Genomic DNA, 13,040 nt, shown 5'->3' with positions numbered 1-13,040 from the left:
TTTTCTTATGTTGGTCAACCCTGACTTTCTGGATACAGGCAACAGGTTTCAGGAAATTTTGGCTCATTTTGATGCCCTTCCTGTCATTCCATGACATGCAATTGTTTTCTCTTCATTTCTGAATTTGTGAAATGAAGAATTTTCATCACAGAACAGCTCCAAGATTGTTCCCTCCACAATTTTTTAATCAGTGCAAACACTTGTGATGGGGATCTCAGCAGCAGCAACAAGCTACACTTGGGGTTTGTGTGAGGATTCAGAGAGCTGCATAACCTACAGCTTCAGGGACACTGGCAATCCAAAAGGCATTGCACAGGCATCAGGGCAGGGTGCCACAAGTGGTAAATCCACACCTTTCAATCTGTGTAACCTATGGCACAGTCACCTCTGCACACTCCCAAGACGTCATTAGGATCAGGGTTAGGGTTAGTGTTGAGTGAGTCAAAGAACCCACACCTCCAGGAACAATAAAGCTGTGACATGAATGGCAAAGTGGTCCTGGTAGGGCCTCAATATTGCTACTCCTACTTCTTTCTAAACTCAACCACCCATAAGGATGGGGGTGTATTGTTAGGGTTGGTGTTAGGGTTAAGTTTAGGGTTATGTTTAGGTTAGGGCTAGGGTAAGGGCTAGTGTTTAGCTTAGCCTTTGAGTTGAGTGAATAGTGATTCTATCATTTTGTGAAATGAAATCAAATCTTTCTATGATTTTTATGAAACACCTTTTTTATTGGTAATTTTTTTTTGCTAAGCACTGGACATGGTATTTATTCAGTACGTGCACAGCATAATTCCACTAGAAAAGAAGCATTAAGTGTACATTCAATCAATGAATAAAGAGTTGATCATGTTGTAAATTCACCAGTGACATGATTATATAAACAGGATGATTTCTAATGATAGGCTTTCTTTTTTTTAATATTTAAACACCCTGCTTATCCATAACACTGATGAGAAAACTGTAAGCAGTTGTCCTTGAAGCAAATGTTTTTTGCTTAACACTTCTAAAATTTTCAGAAAGGTACTCAGCTTATCTTAAGAACAGTAGATGAGAAAACTGCTACAATTTTTGGTAGATCCTTCCCATTGCTCCCAAAATGCATGTTTTCTATGTAAAACCCAAATTTATCTTTTAGCTCTTAATTTTTGTTATACCTGTTTTTGTGTCTTAGTATTCCTCATCAGACTCAGGTTTAGATGTGCTCCCCACAAACACACAAAAATGTTATCATCTGCACCCTGCCTGATCTGTATAACTTTTCCTAGATTGAATTCTATTTAGCCTATAATTCTCCAATTGCACATTTTCTCCAGCTTTTAATAATCAGCGGGAGACGTTTACACAGACAGACAGACAGTCATAGGACAAGTGGGTCAGGTTTTAAACTTAGAAGGGGGGAGATTTAGATTAGATTCTACAAGGAAATTCTTTACACCCCAAAGGGTGGTGAGGCTTGAAAACAGGTTGCCCAGAGAAGCTGTGGGTGCCCCATCCCTGTATTCAAGGCAAGGCTGGATTGGGCACTGAGAAACCTGCTGGAAGTTGTCCCTGCCCACGGCAGGTCGTTGGGAAGAGATGATGTTGAAGGTTCCTTCCAACACAAACCATTCTATGACTCTATGAATTTGTATTTGTCTCCCTTTTTTTTTTTTTTTTCTTTTTTTTTCTTTTTTTTTTTTAACTCCCATTATTTTCTCTCTTCCTGAAGGACCAGCAGGGCCATGCTGAGCTATGGTCCCTCTACGACTCAGCACAGCCCAGCCCAGCCCAGCAAAGCCCAGCCCAGCAAAGCCGGCACTTCTGAGCCATGACCGAGCCCCTGCATGGGAAGACAGAGGGGATTTCTGGTGTGTTTTCATTTTTAATTGAAGTTTTCTGGGCAAAAAGAATGGAAGAAAACCCACAGTGTTTTCATCCACCGCTACTGTGGTTTTAGCATGCTTTTATTTTCGGTTTTTTTTGGTTTTTTTTTCAGTTATTTACCACTTGCAATTTATTTTGAACACTAAATTCCAGTCTATGACTTAAAAAAAAAAAAACCAAATACAAACCAAAACTAAAAGCAAATTAAAAATACTCTCAAAAATCAACAATAATCACAAAACACACAAACACACACCCCCCCAAAACTAAAAAACAAAAAAAAAAAAAAAAGAAAGAAAGAAAAAAAAGAAAGAAAAAAAAGAAAGAAAAAAAAAAGGGTGCTGCGAGGCGCACCATCCCACGCTGAGGGGCACTGCCCAGCGCCCCAACAGCTCGAAACGACAGCTCCTGGTGAAGTTTGGCTCCTCTCGCTGCCCGTCCGAGCCGCTGTTTCCCGTTGCCGTGGTGACGCTCCCGCGGTAGCAGCGCGGTGCAGGGCTCTCGTCCTCTCTCTGGAGCTCCGGACCATCCGCTGTTGGCAGACGCGGAATTTCAGGGCAGAGGGGAGGCCTGTGTCCAGGGGCGGCCACATAGGCGGAGGCTCCGCGAGGAAATCGACCGAACTACAAGTGAGTGGGTACATGAAATAGACCGGGGGACCGCAGGACTGCGGGGGCTCTGAGCAATGGACTACAATTCCCAGCATGCAAAGGGGCGGTGCTACGGGCCCGTCAGGAAGCAGGGGTGGGTGGCGCTTCTTCTGGGCGCGTTGCCTTTCGGGAGTTGTAGTTTCCTCTCTGCCTCGATCTGCTTCTCGCCTTCCCGCAGAAATGCGCTCCGTGTGCCCGATTTCCCCCCGCCTGCATCCATCCACAAGTTTTTTACTTCTCTATGTTACATGATTTCTCACTGCTTTCTCTGTATCATTAAAACTTAATCGAGTACTTTCTATATTCTTAGTCTGATTTTGTAATTGTTAATCTTTATTTGTTGTTCAAATGTTTGTTTGTTTTCTTTGTAGCTACTAGGGCTGGAAAAAAAAATCCTTGTGAGAAAGTAGAGGGCATGAGGAGGTTTTAAATATTGAAATGTAATGATATTTGCAAAATTATAAGGGATAGCCTGAGGAGGATTCTCTTATCACAAGATAATGTTATTCTTTGCTTGTTAATACGGAATGAGGTTTTCATGTTTTAAGCCAACCGTTCAGTAAGTACATCTGAATGAACTCAGGCTAAATGAGGACTCTCTTCATTTTAAGTCATGCTGTGTTGAAAGGTTCTTTTTTTGTGTAGCTTTCAAAACAGATAAGACACTGTGGGAAGTAAAATGTCGGAAGATATTGAAGCAATTGAAAAAGAACTAGAAATGGAATTAGACAGAGTGAGTATTTCTTCGTTTGGAACAGATGATCCTGACTCAGATGTATCAGACGAGCCCTCGAGTGACAGTGAGACAGTAAGTACGCAGTGAGCTAAAACTGCTTCTGCAGTGCTAAAGTACAAAAAGTACAAAAAGTTCAAAAAGCACAAAAAATACAAAGAGTACAAAAGTAGTGTTGGCATTGGAAAGCCCATTTGACGAGTGAACATTTGTACAAAAATTACAAAAAGCACAAAAAACACAAAAAGTACAAAAGTAGTGTTGGCATTGGAAAGCCCATTTGATGAGTGAACATTTTCCTGAACACACCTAACCTGAGGAGTTCTTCTAAAAAGTTGTCTTGGTAATATTGCTTCATGAAAAATGTAACCTCCAGTGGTGAAAGTACGATAAGTGAGATTAATATCAGCATTCTGCTTGAGAAGATCAGACCTGGGGATTTTGTTTTAGAAACCTCTGAAGCTGGAAGATGAGGTAGATTAAATCTGGATGAATAAACTGATGATTCTTCACTGAAATCTGTATTTTAATCTTACAGGAGACTGGTTTAGGAGATTTCTTATAAGATTTCCAGATACTAATTTAATATAAATGGGTTCTTCAAGTCCTCTTTCTTGGATGACTTCTTATTTTGGGAAGCACCTTTCCTCTGAAATAAAATCAGTTATTTAGGTCCTTTTCTGCCATTTTAATCTTTCAGATTCATAGGAATGGGATTGACAAGGCTAGACAATATTGGTCATAAATCATGTTTCACATGACATAGGCAAAGGCATCAGTGATAAGTGTGTACACACTCACATACTAATTGTCAGCAATATCTACCACAATTTGCACATCTGAGAGAAGGCAGTCTATTTTCCCAAAATTTTGACATTAAAGACAGTCTTTTGAATAGAAAGTTTCTATGTAATGAAGAAAACTGAAGCATTGGTTCTACGTGCATACTTTAAGCATTAGTAAATTTAAAATTGATTTATTTTGTAAGGAGTCTAAACATTTTAAAGAAAAAGATCCTGTGCCTCACAGGTATTTGCTAATTTTTATCTTATTCTTTTTCTTTAATTTCTTGTTCCAACACAGTTATAAACACAATAATTTATTGAAATGTTTTTCTGGAGATGATAAGAATGCAATTAAAATTAGAATTATTAATTTTTTATTATTATTGTTGTTGTTGTTGTTGTTGTTATTATTAATTGTTCACTGAGTGATAAGACAACCAGAAGAGTGTAGGAATCTGAAAAAATTTTGGTGGAAAATTGCTGCTAAATCTTCATCTATCACCTATCAGTGCTTTATAGGTGAAGCCAAAACAACTCTTCATTCTATTATGTCAAATATTTACCTCTTTTCAAGCCTGTGAGATGAAAATGTAGAATATATGTCAAAGGTTGTGTTTTTCTAGGATTCAGATGACTTACCAGAATCAGTTGTCTCCTATTTAAACTTTATCAAGAGAAGCAATCAAGATGCTGAAAAGCTTATACTGCAGGACATGGAAGGTGAGCAAAGTACTAGTAAGCATGAATCACAGTTAAAATGTTTGTATAGCTCATATTGCCAGTGGAAGTTAGACTAACATGCATCAGTAAAATAATGGAAACTTTTAAGTAGAAGCAGTGAAACCTATTCCATTAGCTTCTGAATGCATGATGAAAATCTCTAGGAATAAAGCCATGCTATCTTCTTGAAGTAACAACTGAGCAGAAATTAAACTTTTCTAAAGACTCATCTAATGCTAAAGAAGGCAAGTTGTGATATTACTCTCTGAGACAGAGCCCTGGTCAGACTCTTCATGAAAATCTAAAATGAAGTCAGTAGGAGCTGAAATACAGAGTTCAGATACAATTGACTCCCATAGGATGTATTTAAAGTCTGTCTTGAGAGATGCCCAAGCTCTCATTGGATGAAATGACTGTTAATTAGCAAAAAAAATACTGCTATCATCTCTGTGACTGAAGCCAAGCTCATAGTTTATATGCCAGATATGTCTGTTCCATTTGTACAACAGGCTTGATGACCAGAAATTCAATATTGACTACAAACTTTGGTCTCTGAGGAACATCCCTATTTATTCTTTTTTTTTAATGCAGTCTTACTCTTTTTCATTGTTTTTATAGATCTTTGTCAAGTTTTGACCTATCTGATAATAGTGCTACTGTATTTTTCTGTACAGAAAATGTTTTCTGCGTTTCATGATCTGGAATTCTCTTTCATATTTGCTATCACTGTATTCTTACAGGATCATTGTGTCTGTTTCTGTTACATGTGTTTTCTGCTTTTAATGTAGATAAATGATTCCCATACATTTTTAAGTAAAACTGGAGGAGAAAAAAGGAAGAAAAGGAAAAAAAGGGAAAAAGAGGAAGGAAAGAAAAAAACCCCTATGTTTTCGTTTAAACAAATGGAGTGGATAGACATTGTAGACCAAAACTGAGCGCTGGTTTTCTCTCTAACTAAATTTTCTCTCTGAACTAAATTTTTTATTTATTTTTATTTTTTCTTTATTTTTTTCTTTAGGTGACATTTATGAAATAGTTTCTTGCTATCCTTCTGAATCAAATGAAGATTCAAAACAATTTAATGAAAAGGTATTTTTTATTTATACAGTATTTATTGTGAACAAAATTCTATTAAATAATTTAGATAATTTAGACTTGCTTTGGTGGCTTCCTAAGGAGGCCTATAAATGTGTTCATTTTTTTTCTGTCAGATTTTTCATAAAGTATTGAGTTTCTATATATACAGTAATTTCACGAATACAAGCCGCAGCAATTTGACAAAAATTTTGGTGGAAACCCGGAAGTGCGGCTAATACTCGGGGGCGGCTAATATGAGAATAATTTTCTGACATTTACAACCCCAGACGTGCCAGCCAGGGTGCCGAGCCAAGCACCTGCCAGTAAAAGCCGGCATTCCGTGATTGTTACAGTGTTACTCTGTTGCCCTGGCTCCCTGCAGGCAACACGGGGGGTGGGGAGAGAGGCAGGAGAGCTCTCTTTCCTCCTCTGCCGCAGCCCAGGGGAGAGACGGGGGGGCCCCGCGCAGCCATTGCCGCGACCCGGGGCGGGGGTGGGGAAACCCGCGCCGCCATTGCCGCGGCCCGGGGAGCCGACGGGAGCCCCGCACAACCATTGCCGCGGCTCAGGGAGGAGGCGGGGTGCTCTGTCCCCGCCCGCCGCGGCAGGAGCAGGCAGGCTCCATCCTGACCCGCCGCCGCCGCGGCAGGAGCGAGGAAACTCCGTTCCCCCCCGCCGCCGGCGCCACGGGCGCGGGAAAACTCCGTCCCCACCCGCCGCCGCTGCCGTAGGAGCGGGGGAAGCTCCGTCCCTGCCTGCCACCGCGGGGCAACGCTGACCCGGGGTGACCGAGCCCAGTGGCCGCAGCGGCCAGCCCCAAGCGGCGGGCGGCGCCGAGCCCAGTGGCAGCAGCGGCGGCCGGCCCCGAGCGGCAGCACCGGGCTGGGCCACCTGGCCCTGTCAGCAACCCCTAGCGGACCGAGCCGGCACAACCTTAGCTCAGCCAGTAAACCCCGCCCTCCCACGGTTCTGTTACTAATTGGCAACTTTGCTGCATGTGGGTCCTCGCTGTGAACGACAGAGCGGCTTATATTCGGGTGCGGCTTATTTATGGACAAAAACCGAAATGTTTGCCAACACCCAGAGATGGGGCTTATACTCAGTGTGGCTTGTATTCGTGAATTTACTGTAATTCTTTAGGACATCAACTGTAATAGACTATGTCTATAAGCTTTCAAATTTGAAATAAATTATGAGATATTGAGCACAAAATTGCACAAAATTAAACAAAACTGAATAATCCTTTATTTCTAATTATTTTCAGAATATTTTCTTAATATTATGATTGCACTTTTAAGCTTCTCTGATCTTATTTTTTTACGATGATCAGGAAGATGTACTACTATTAATCTTGCTCCTAGTATATTCCATTATATTGCCGAAAATATAAACATAGTAATCTCTGTGCATTTCAAAGACAAATCAAGAGTTATGAACAAGAGTGCTTCTATATTTTCATAGGATTTGACTAATAACTCGCTGAAGTTTTCTTACAAAAATCTAAAACTGTATTTAATTTAATCACTTTTAATTTTCTGCCTGGCTTTTATTAGTGAGCACACTTGCAAACACAATTTTTTTTGTTCTCAGAAGACCATTGTTTAAAACAGCACAATAACTTCATGTGACTTCAGCTGCATTACAAATATTAATATAGGCCTAAAGCATGTGATGAACAGATGATAAATGAGGAGGAATAGATTACTTGCCAGTAAAGAACAATGAAATAAATATAGCAATCCTTGTGCCCATAATATTATTTTGAAATAGTTTTCTTAAAAATTTGCTCTGTAACTGGTTCTTCTCCAGTGTGCATAACAGTTTAACAGTTTTCATGCATATACTGCTTCATTTCACAGAAAGTAAAATAAACCTCAAATGCAAGACATTCATTTTTCCAAGTCAAAATATTAAATATATTTTTTAAATCCATCAAAATATTATGTATTTTGATAAATACTAAAATATTTGTTACTGTGGAAAACAAAATTTTGACTGATATGTTTGCATTATTCAATGTGTAAGGATTCCAGTTAGTAGTAAGTTTCACATTGCCGTACTTGTCATATAACAAAAAGCTTATCCTTGTCTGGAAGATTTTTACAATGTTCTGCTTTTAAATTAAGTTTCTTGTTTTTTAATAAAAATTTTAAACTGTGTTAGATACTGCTTGAAGTTGAAAATGAAGACTTGAAGCTTGCTAGAACACCTGATTTTAGGCAGTCCATCAGTGATGAAATGGGCACTGATGACCACTTTTTTACAGGTAATCAAGCACATTATTCATTTGGTTGAGTTGATCTTTAACATATCGCTATTTCCTGCTTTTGTGTTGTCATAAGTTAGCATAGCATTCTTTTTAAAGAATTTCACATTTCAGTATACAACAGGGGTTGATACTTGATGAATTGGACATAAATAAACACATCTGCTTTTATCTCATTTCAAGATGACAAAATCATCATGAAAATTAGTATTAAAAAAATACCACTCAGAAATGAAAGTGGCTCAGAGGCACTGAGCGTGTTCTACTTTGGCCACGGCTTTTTTTTGTTTGTTTGGAGCTTTTTTGGTGTGGGGATTTTTTTGTGTTTTTTAGTTGTTTTTTTGTTTAGGTTTTTTTGTTGTTGTTGTTTTTTGGTTGGGGTTCTGGTTTTTGGGTTTTTTTTGGATTTTTTTTTTGGTTGCCATTTTTGTTGGGGTTTTGTTTTTGTGTTGTTTTTTTGTTTGGTTGGATTTTTGGTTTTTTGTTTGTTTGGGCAGCTGTTTTGGTTTTTTTTGTTGTCACATTGGATGGGAATGTTCCTTTACCAAGGCCTTTGGATGAGTTAGGCTGGAGCATATCGGTGCTGAAGGCCCCAGTAACAGCCACAAAAGACATCCTCTGCAATCCTGCGTTGTACATTTTTGGAATAAGCATAGTAGTTGCAGAGTCAGGAAGTGTTCAGGATAATAATAAAACACATCTGATGGAAAGGACTTGTGCTGTAGTTCTGATTTCGTGTGTATATTATATAATATATATAGAAATCAGATACATATTGCTTGCTATATCATCATAGGATCATTTTCTTGTGAAATACCTTAAGACTGTTTAATGTTCCTCAGTGCTTATTAGGAAATTAAATGAAATGTTTTCTTGTTGATTAATAGCTGGTCTTAAAATGAACATAAGTCTTGCCCATTGTGAAGTAGAAGAGTGTAAACCAGCACTTGAGCTTGAAGATGAGAAGATGAAAAAGTGGAATGTTGAGAGAGAATCACGGGAAAAAAAGAATGAAGAGGAACACGCAAGAAGGTTGCAGCATCTGGAGCAATTTGAGGCTGAAAGAATAAAATTAGATCATCTTCTTAAGGTAATGAATGATATTAAACCAATCTGTTCCAATCTAGACTACCTGAATTCAAGCTCTAATGTGAAAAAGAGACTACTATCTCAAGCTGTGTGACTGACTTAAACCCTGTCTACTTGTGTTGCCAATGATATGTAAAACATATTTAAGTATAGTCCATTGATTGTTATTTGTTCACTGTTTAATTGATAGTGAGTGAATTTGCTATGCAAAATTTTAAATTATTCCTTAAGCTTTGCCTTTACAAAGTTTTTATATTATGAAAACAGCCAAAGTACTGGAAATAAGAGTCGTGCTGAAATTAATCACAAATGAAAAATAGTCACTGTGACCTAATAGAAAATACTTAGCTAGTTTGGACCTCCCACCCCAGTTTCACGTTTCAATGTTAAAATCTTAAAGGAAGTAATCAGAACCAAAATTATTCAGTTCAGCAATGATGGTGCTGTTCTTCATCTAGGTAAAAGTTACAATACTTGCTTTTCCCATCTTTATCTGGACAACTTACTCAGGATTCATCTACTAAGTTGTGCCCCAACAGATGATGACTCAACACATTGTTTAGTTGCACTCTCAGACTGTCTAGTCCTATTTTGCTATAGTGGGTGGAGCATCATAAAGGATAAAGGAGCATAAGAACATGAAGAAGTGTAACTCTCAGATACTGTACTTGTGAGGTCACAGAATTTTATTATTTAGCCTAAATAAGTGTGTTTGAAGGGTGCATTTACACTACATTTTCGGTTAACTAATTTGTGGCTTTCTGAAGAGGTGGGCACCTTGGCACCAGCAAGGTAATTCAAGTCACCAGTAGTAAGGAAGGTCTTGATAAATGAAAAGATATTTGATCTCTGAAGGCCAATTCAGTGTCCTCTATAGCTGTCTTTTCAAAAGGTCAGAAAAACTAACAGCACTTCTTGACTCTTTGCTGTTACAAATAATTTTTGATTGTAGGATGGCTTTCTCTAGAGAAAGAGGGGCATGGCCACATTTAAGCATTTTGATACTGCTGTTGCAGGAATGGTTTTTTTTGAGGTGAGAGATAGAGTCTAACTTTTCCCATTGAAGAAGGATCTAGGTGCCTGGTCTCTTGTTTTCTGAACAGCATGCTTCTGAATACCCATGAAAACCAGTGCTTAGACACCTGGGAGACTTAATGCTCCAAGTTGAAAGTGATTGCTTTGAACTACTTCCTTCATGCCCTCCATATTTGATTTGGTTGATATGTCTTGGTTCCACCATGAGTTATGTGGTTCTGGATCAACCTGGTTTTTAGTTACTTACATAACTTTCTGGCTGCTAACTTAAAGTCTGATTGAGACTATTTTTCTGATTGAGGTTAAGTTGGGCAAGGAGGGAAATGCTATTTATTTGCAAATAGTGAGAAAGTGGACTTGAACTTTCATTTCCCATTGAGAAGCAATTTCAGTCACAAAAATTTATTTAGCTTTACTGAACAAAATTTCCATTTGAACTATTTTAATATTATCAGTACATACCAGTGCAATTAAAGGGAGATTGTTCATGCTATTATTCAGATATGTTTCTGTTTTCTGCCTGTACTTTGAATAGTTTCATAACTAGTTTTCATCCTCAATAGTAGTACAGATCTTGGAGAGGAAGGTGGCAGCAGTTTGGGTCAGTACCAAGATGCTGACTTCCTGAATGTATGCATCTCTCACTACATGACCAAAGCTACATTACTGATGCAAGTGTCCGGTTGTTTATTTTGATCCACATATGGCTCAGTTTCTCATTTGAATTCAGGAATTCACAAAATTGGATTGTTGGAAAGTCAAGAACATAGGTGAGATTGGAGAGAGGAGGTTTTGTGTTGTTCTGTGTTTTGTACAATATTCATTTAAGTTAATTTGTTTTGCAGAAACGCCAAGCTGCAATAGAAGATGAGTTGCAGAAAGAAGAGGAAGCTTGGAGAGACAAAATGAGGAAACACAAGGTAAGGTTGTACAATGAGCTCTTGTCAAAAGACTGTGAGTTTGCTGTTATATATTTGAGAATAAATGTTATAATGGAACAATTAATATACTAGATTCTGTTTATTAATGATAAATTTATGCCAATACCTGTCCCAATTCAAAAGTGGTTGAAGTCTGTTCTAATTGTTTTGGCCTAGGAATTAATCTTGAAGCTACAGTTGCAAATGGAAGAGGAGAAAAAGGCCTTGGAAGAACAGAAAGCAAAAGAAAGACAACAACTGGCTGAACAACAGAATACAGCAGCTGTGAAAATCCAAGCTAGATTTAGAGCATTTTTAGTCCGTAAAAAATATGCTCCCATTTTAAAACAATGGAAATATGAAATGAGAAAGAAGCAGAAAATACTAGAGGAAATAGAGCAAGAAATGAAAGAAAGAGAGGAAGAGCTGAACAGGCGAATGGAAGAAAACAGGTTAAGGAGAAAAGAGGAAAGAAAGAGACAAGAGCTTGAAAGACAAGAATATTTGAAACAGTTGAGGAGGTGTGAGGAATATGAGAAAAAGAAAGAAAGCCTGAGATTGGAAAGAGAAAAACAACTGCAAATAAGAAGAGAAGAAGAAATAAAATTAGAACCAAAAAGAGCAGAAGCTGTGATGAGTGAAAATGTAGAAAATAACATAGAAAACATAAAAAAGGATAATAAGACAGAAAATGTGAAAGTCATAAGAGAAGAGAAGGAGGAACTAAATAAAGAAGTAGAGGAACAAAAAGAAAAACATGCTGAAATGATGGATGAAACAAATAATAGGATGATTCCAGCAGAAAGAAATTTGACACCAAGTGTGCTAGACTCTGAGAAGGAACACTCTTCTCAAGTGAGTAATGAGAGCTTATATATTAATTCAGTAACACAAGTAGAAGAAAATCACTCACAAACAAGTTACCTTGATAAAGTTTCAAATGGCCATATTTCAAAGGATGAATCTCTTAACTTTGGTGCTAATGACATGGTAGAAAATAAGGCAAAGTGCATATGCTGCATATGCCCACCAAATGTCCAGCCAAATGCTAGTAACAGGGAAATTAAAGATCGATTTTCTCAGTATGAAACTGTGAAGAAAACTTTATTTCTGATGGAAAGTATTACTGAAGAAGTCAGAGACACCTGGGACAGTCATCAAGATGTGGCAGATTCTTCTAGTAAAGTAATTTTTCCTGATGATATTGAAAAGAAGAGAATAAACTGGATGAACACATGCAAATCTTGGTCCAAAATATATGAAGAAAACCAAAGAAAACAAGTAACTATAAGAAACCAACTAAGGAAAAGTTCAGTTAGCAAGATGCCTCCACTAAGTACAGAAAAGATAATTCATAGTGGCCCTTGGAGGACCTTGCAGCAGGTAGCTATATGAAAGTTTGAGAATGAAATGGGGAGACAGACTATCACTTTTTTTGGTTCTTTTCTGTTTGGTATGTTGGCAGAATGCTGTTTATTGTTGAGCAGGAAATAGATATTGTGAGAATTCCTATGCCCAGGTGCAGAATAAGGGCAATGACAATGACTTTTGAATTCCTGTGAGTGTTGTGAAGCAGACTGGTGTGGTATTGGTCTTCAGATGATTAATAATATTATCCCTTTAAAGGCAAGAGCTAAATTAACAAGGTTTTGCCTTTGTATAAAGGCCCACATTTCAGCTCCTGCTCAACTGGCCCCTTCAGAGTTTTGAGAAGAACAGTCCCTTCTAAAAACAAGACATTACCGATCCACTTATATATAGTGTTTTGCCATAAAGGACATCTCCTGGTTCCCAGGACTTATTTTTCTTACCACTTATTGACTTAGCATTGTATGCATGCTCTGTGCTCTCATCTTGATATCCATTCTGAGAATGGCCTACTAGGCTATACACACTTTTAGT

At 38.1% G+C, this 13,040-nt stretch overlaps 1 protein-coding gene across 4 annotated transcripts in view; it reads left to right on the top strand.

Moving 5' to 3' along the window:
- The first annotated feature begins 2,334 nt into the window (after positions 1-2,334).
- The window catches only part of LRRIQ1 (leucine rich repeats and IQ motif containing 1), a 104,500-nt gene continuing 93,794 nt past the window's right edge, over positions 2,335-13,040 (top strand). For 3 of the 4 annotated variants that reach the window (XM_033058867.1, XM_033058866.1, XM_033058864.1), the window contains exons 1-8: positions 2,335-2,492; positions 3,159-3,321; positions 4,655-4,751; positions 5,770-5,840; positions 7,992-8,094; positions 8,982-9,184; positions 11,064-11,138; positions 11,316-12,521. In XM_033058867.1, the coding sequence (XP_032914758.1) occupies positions 3,193-3,321; positions 4,655-4,751; positions 5,770-5,840; positions 7,992-8,094; positions 8,982-9,184; positions 11,064-11,138; positions 11,316-12,521 (1,884 nt within the window). In that variant the 5' untranslated portion in view covers positions 2,335-2,492; positions 3,159-3,192. The remainder of the gene's footprint in view (positions 2,493-3,158; positions 3,322-4,654; positions 4,752-5,769; positions 5,841-7,991; positions 8,095-8,981; positions 9,185-11,063; positions 11,139-11,315; positions 12,522-13,040) is intronic. The other variant, XM_033058868.1, reaches the window with a different exon arrangement.

Source organism: Catharus ustulatus, chromosome 4, assembly GCF_009819885.2.
Source record: "Catharus ustulatus isolate bCatUst1 chromosome 4, bCatUst1.pri.v2, whole genome shotgun sequence".
NCBI lineage: Eukaryota > Metazoa > Chordata > Aves > Passeriformes > Turdidae > Catharus > Catharus ustulatus.
This window is presented reverse-complemented; position numbering and strand designations above follow the sequence as displayed.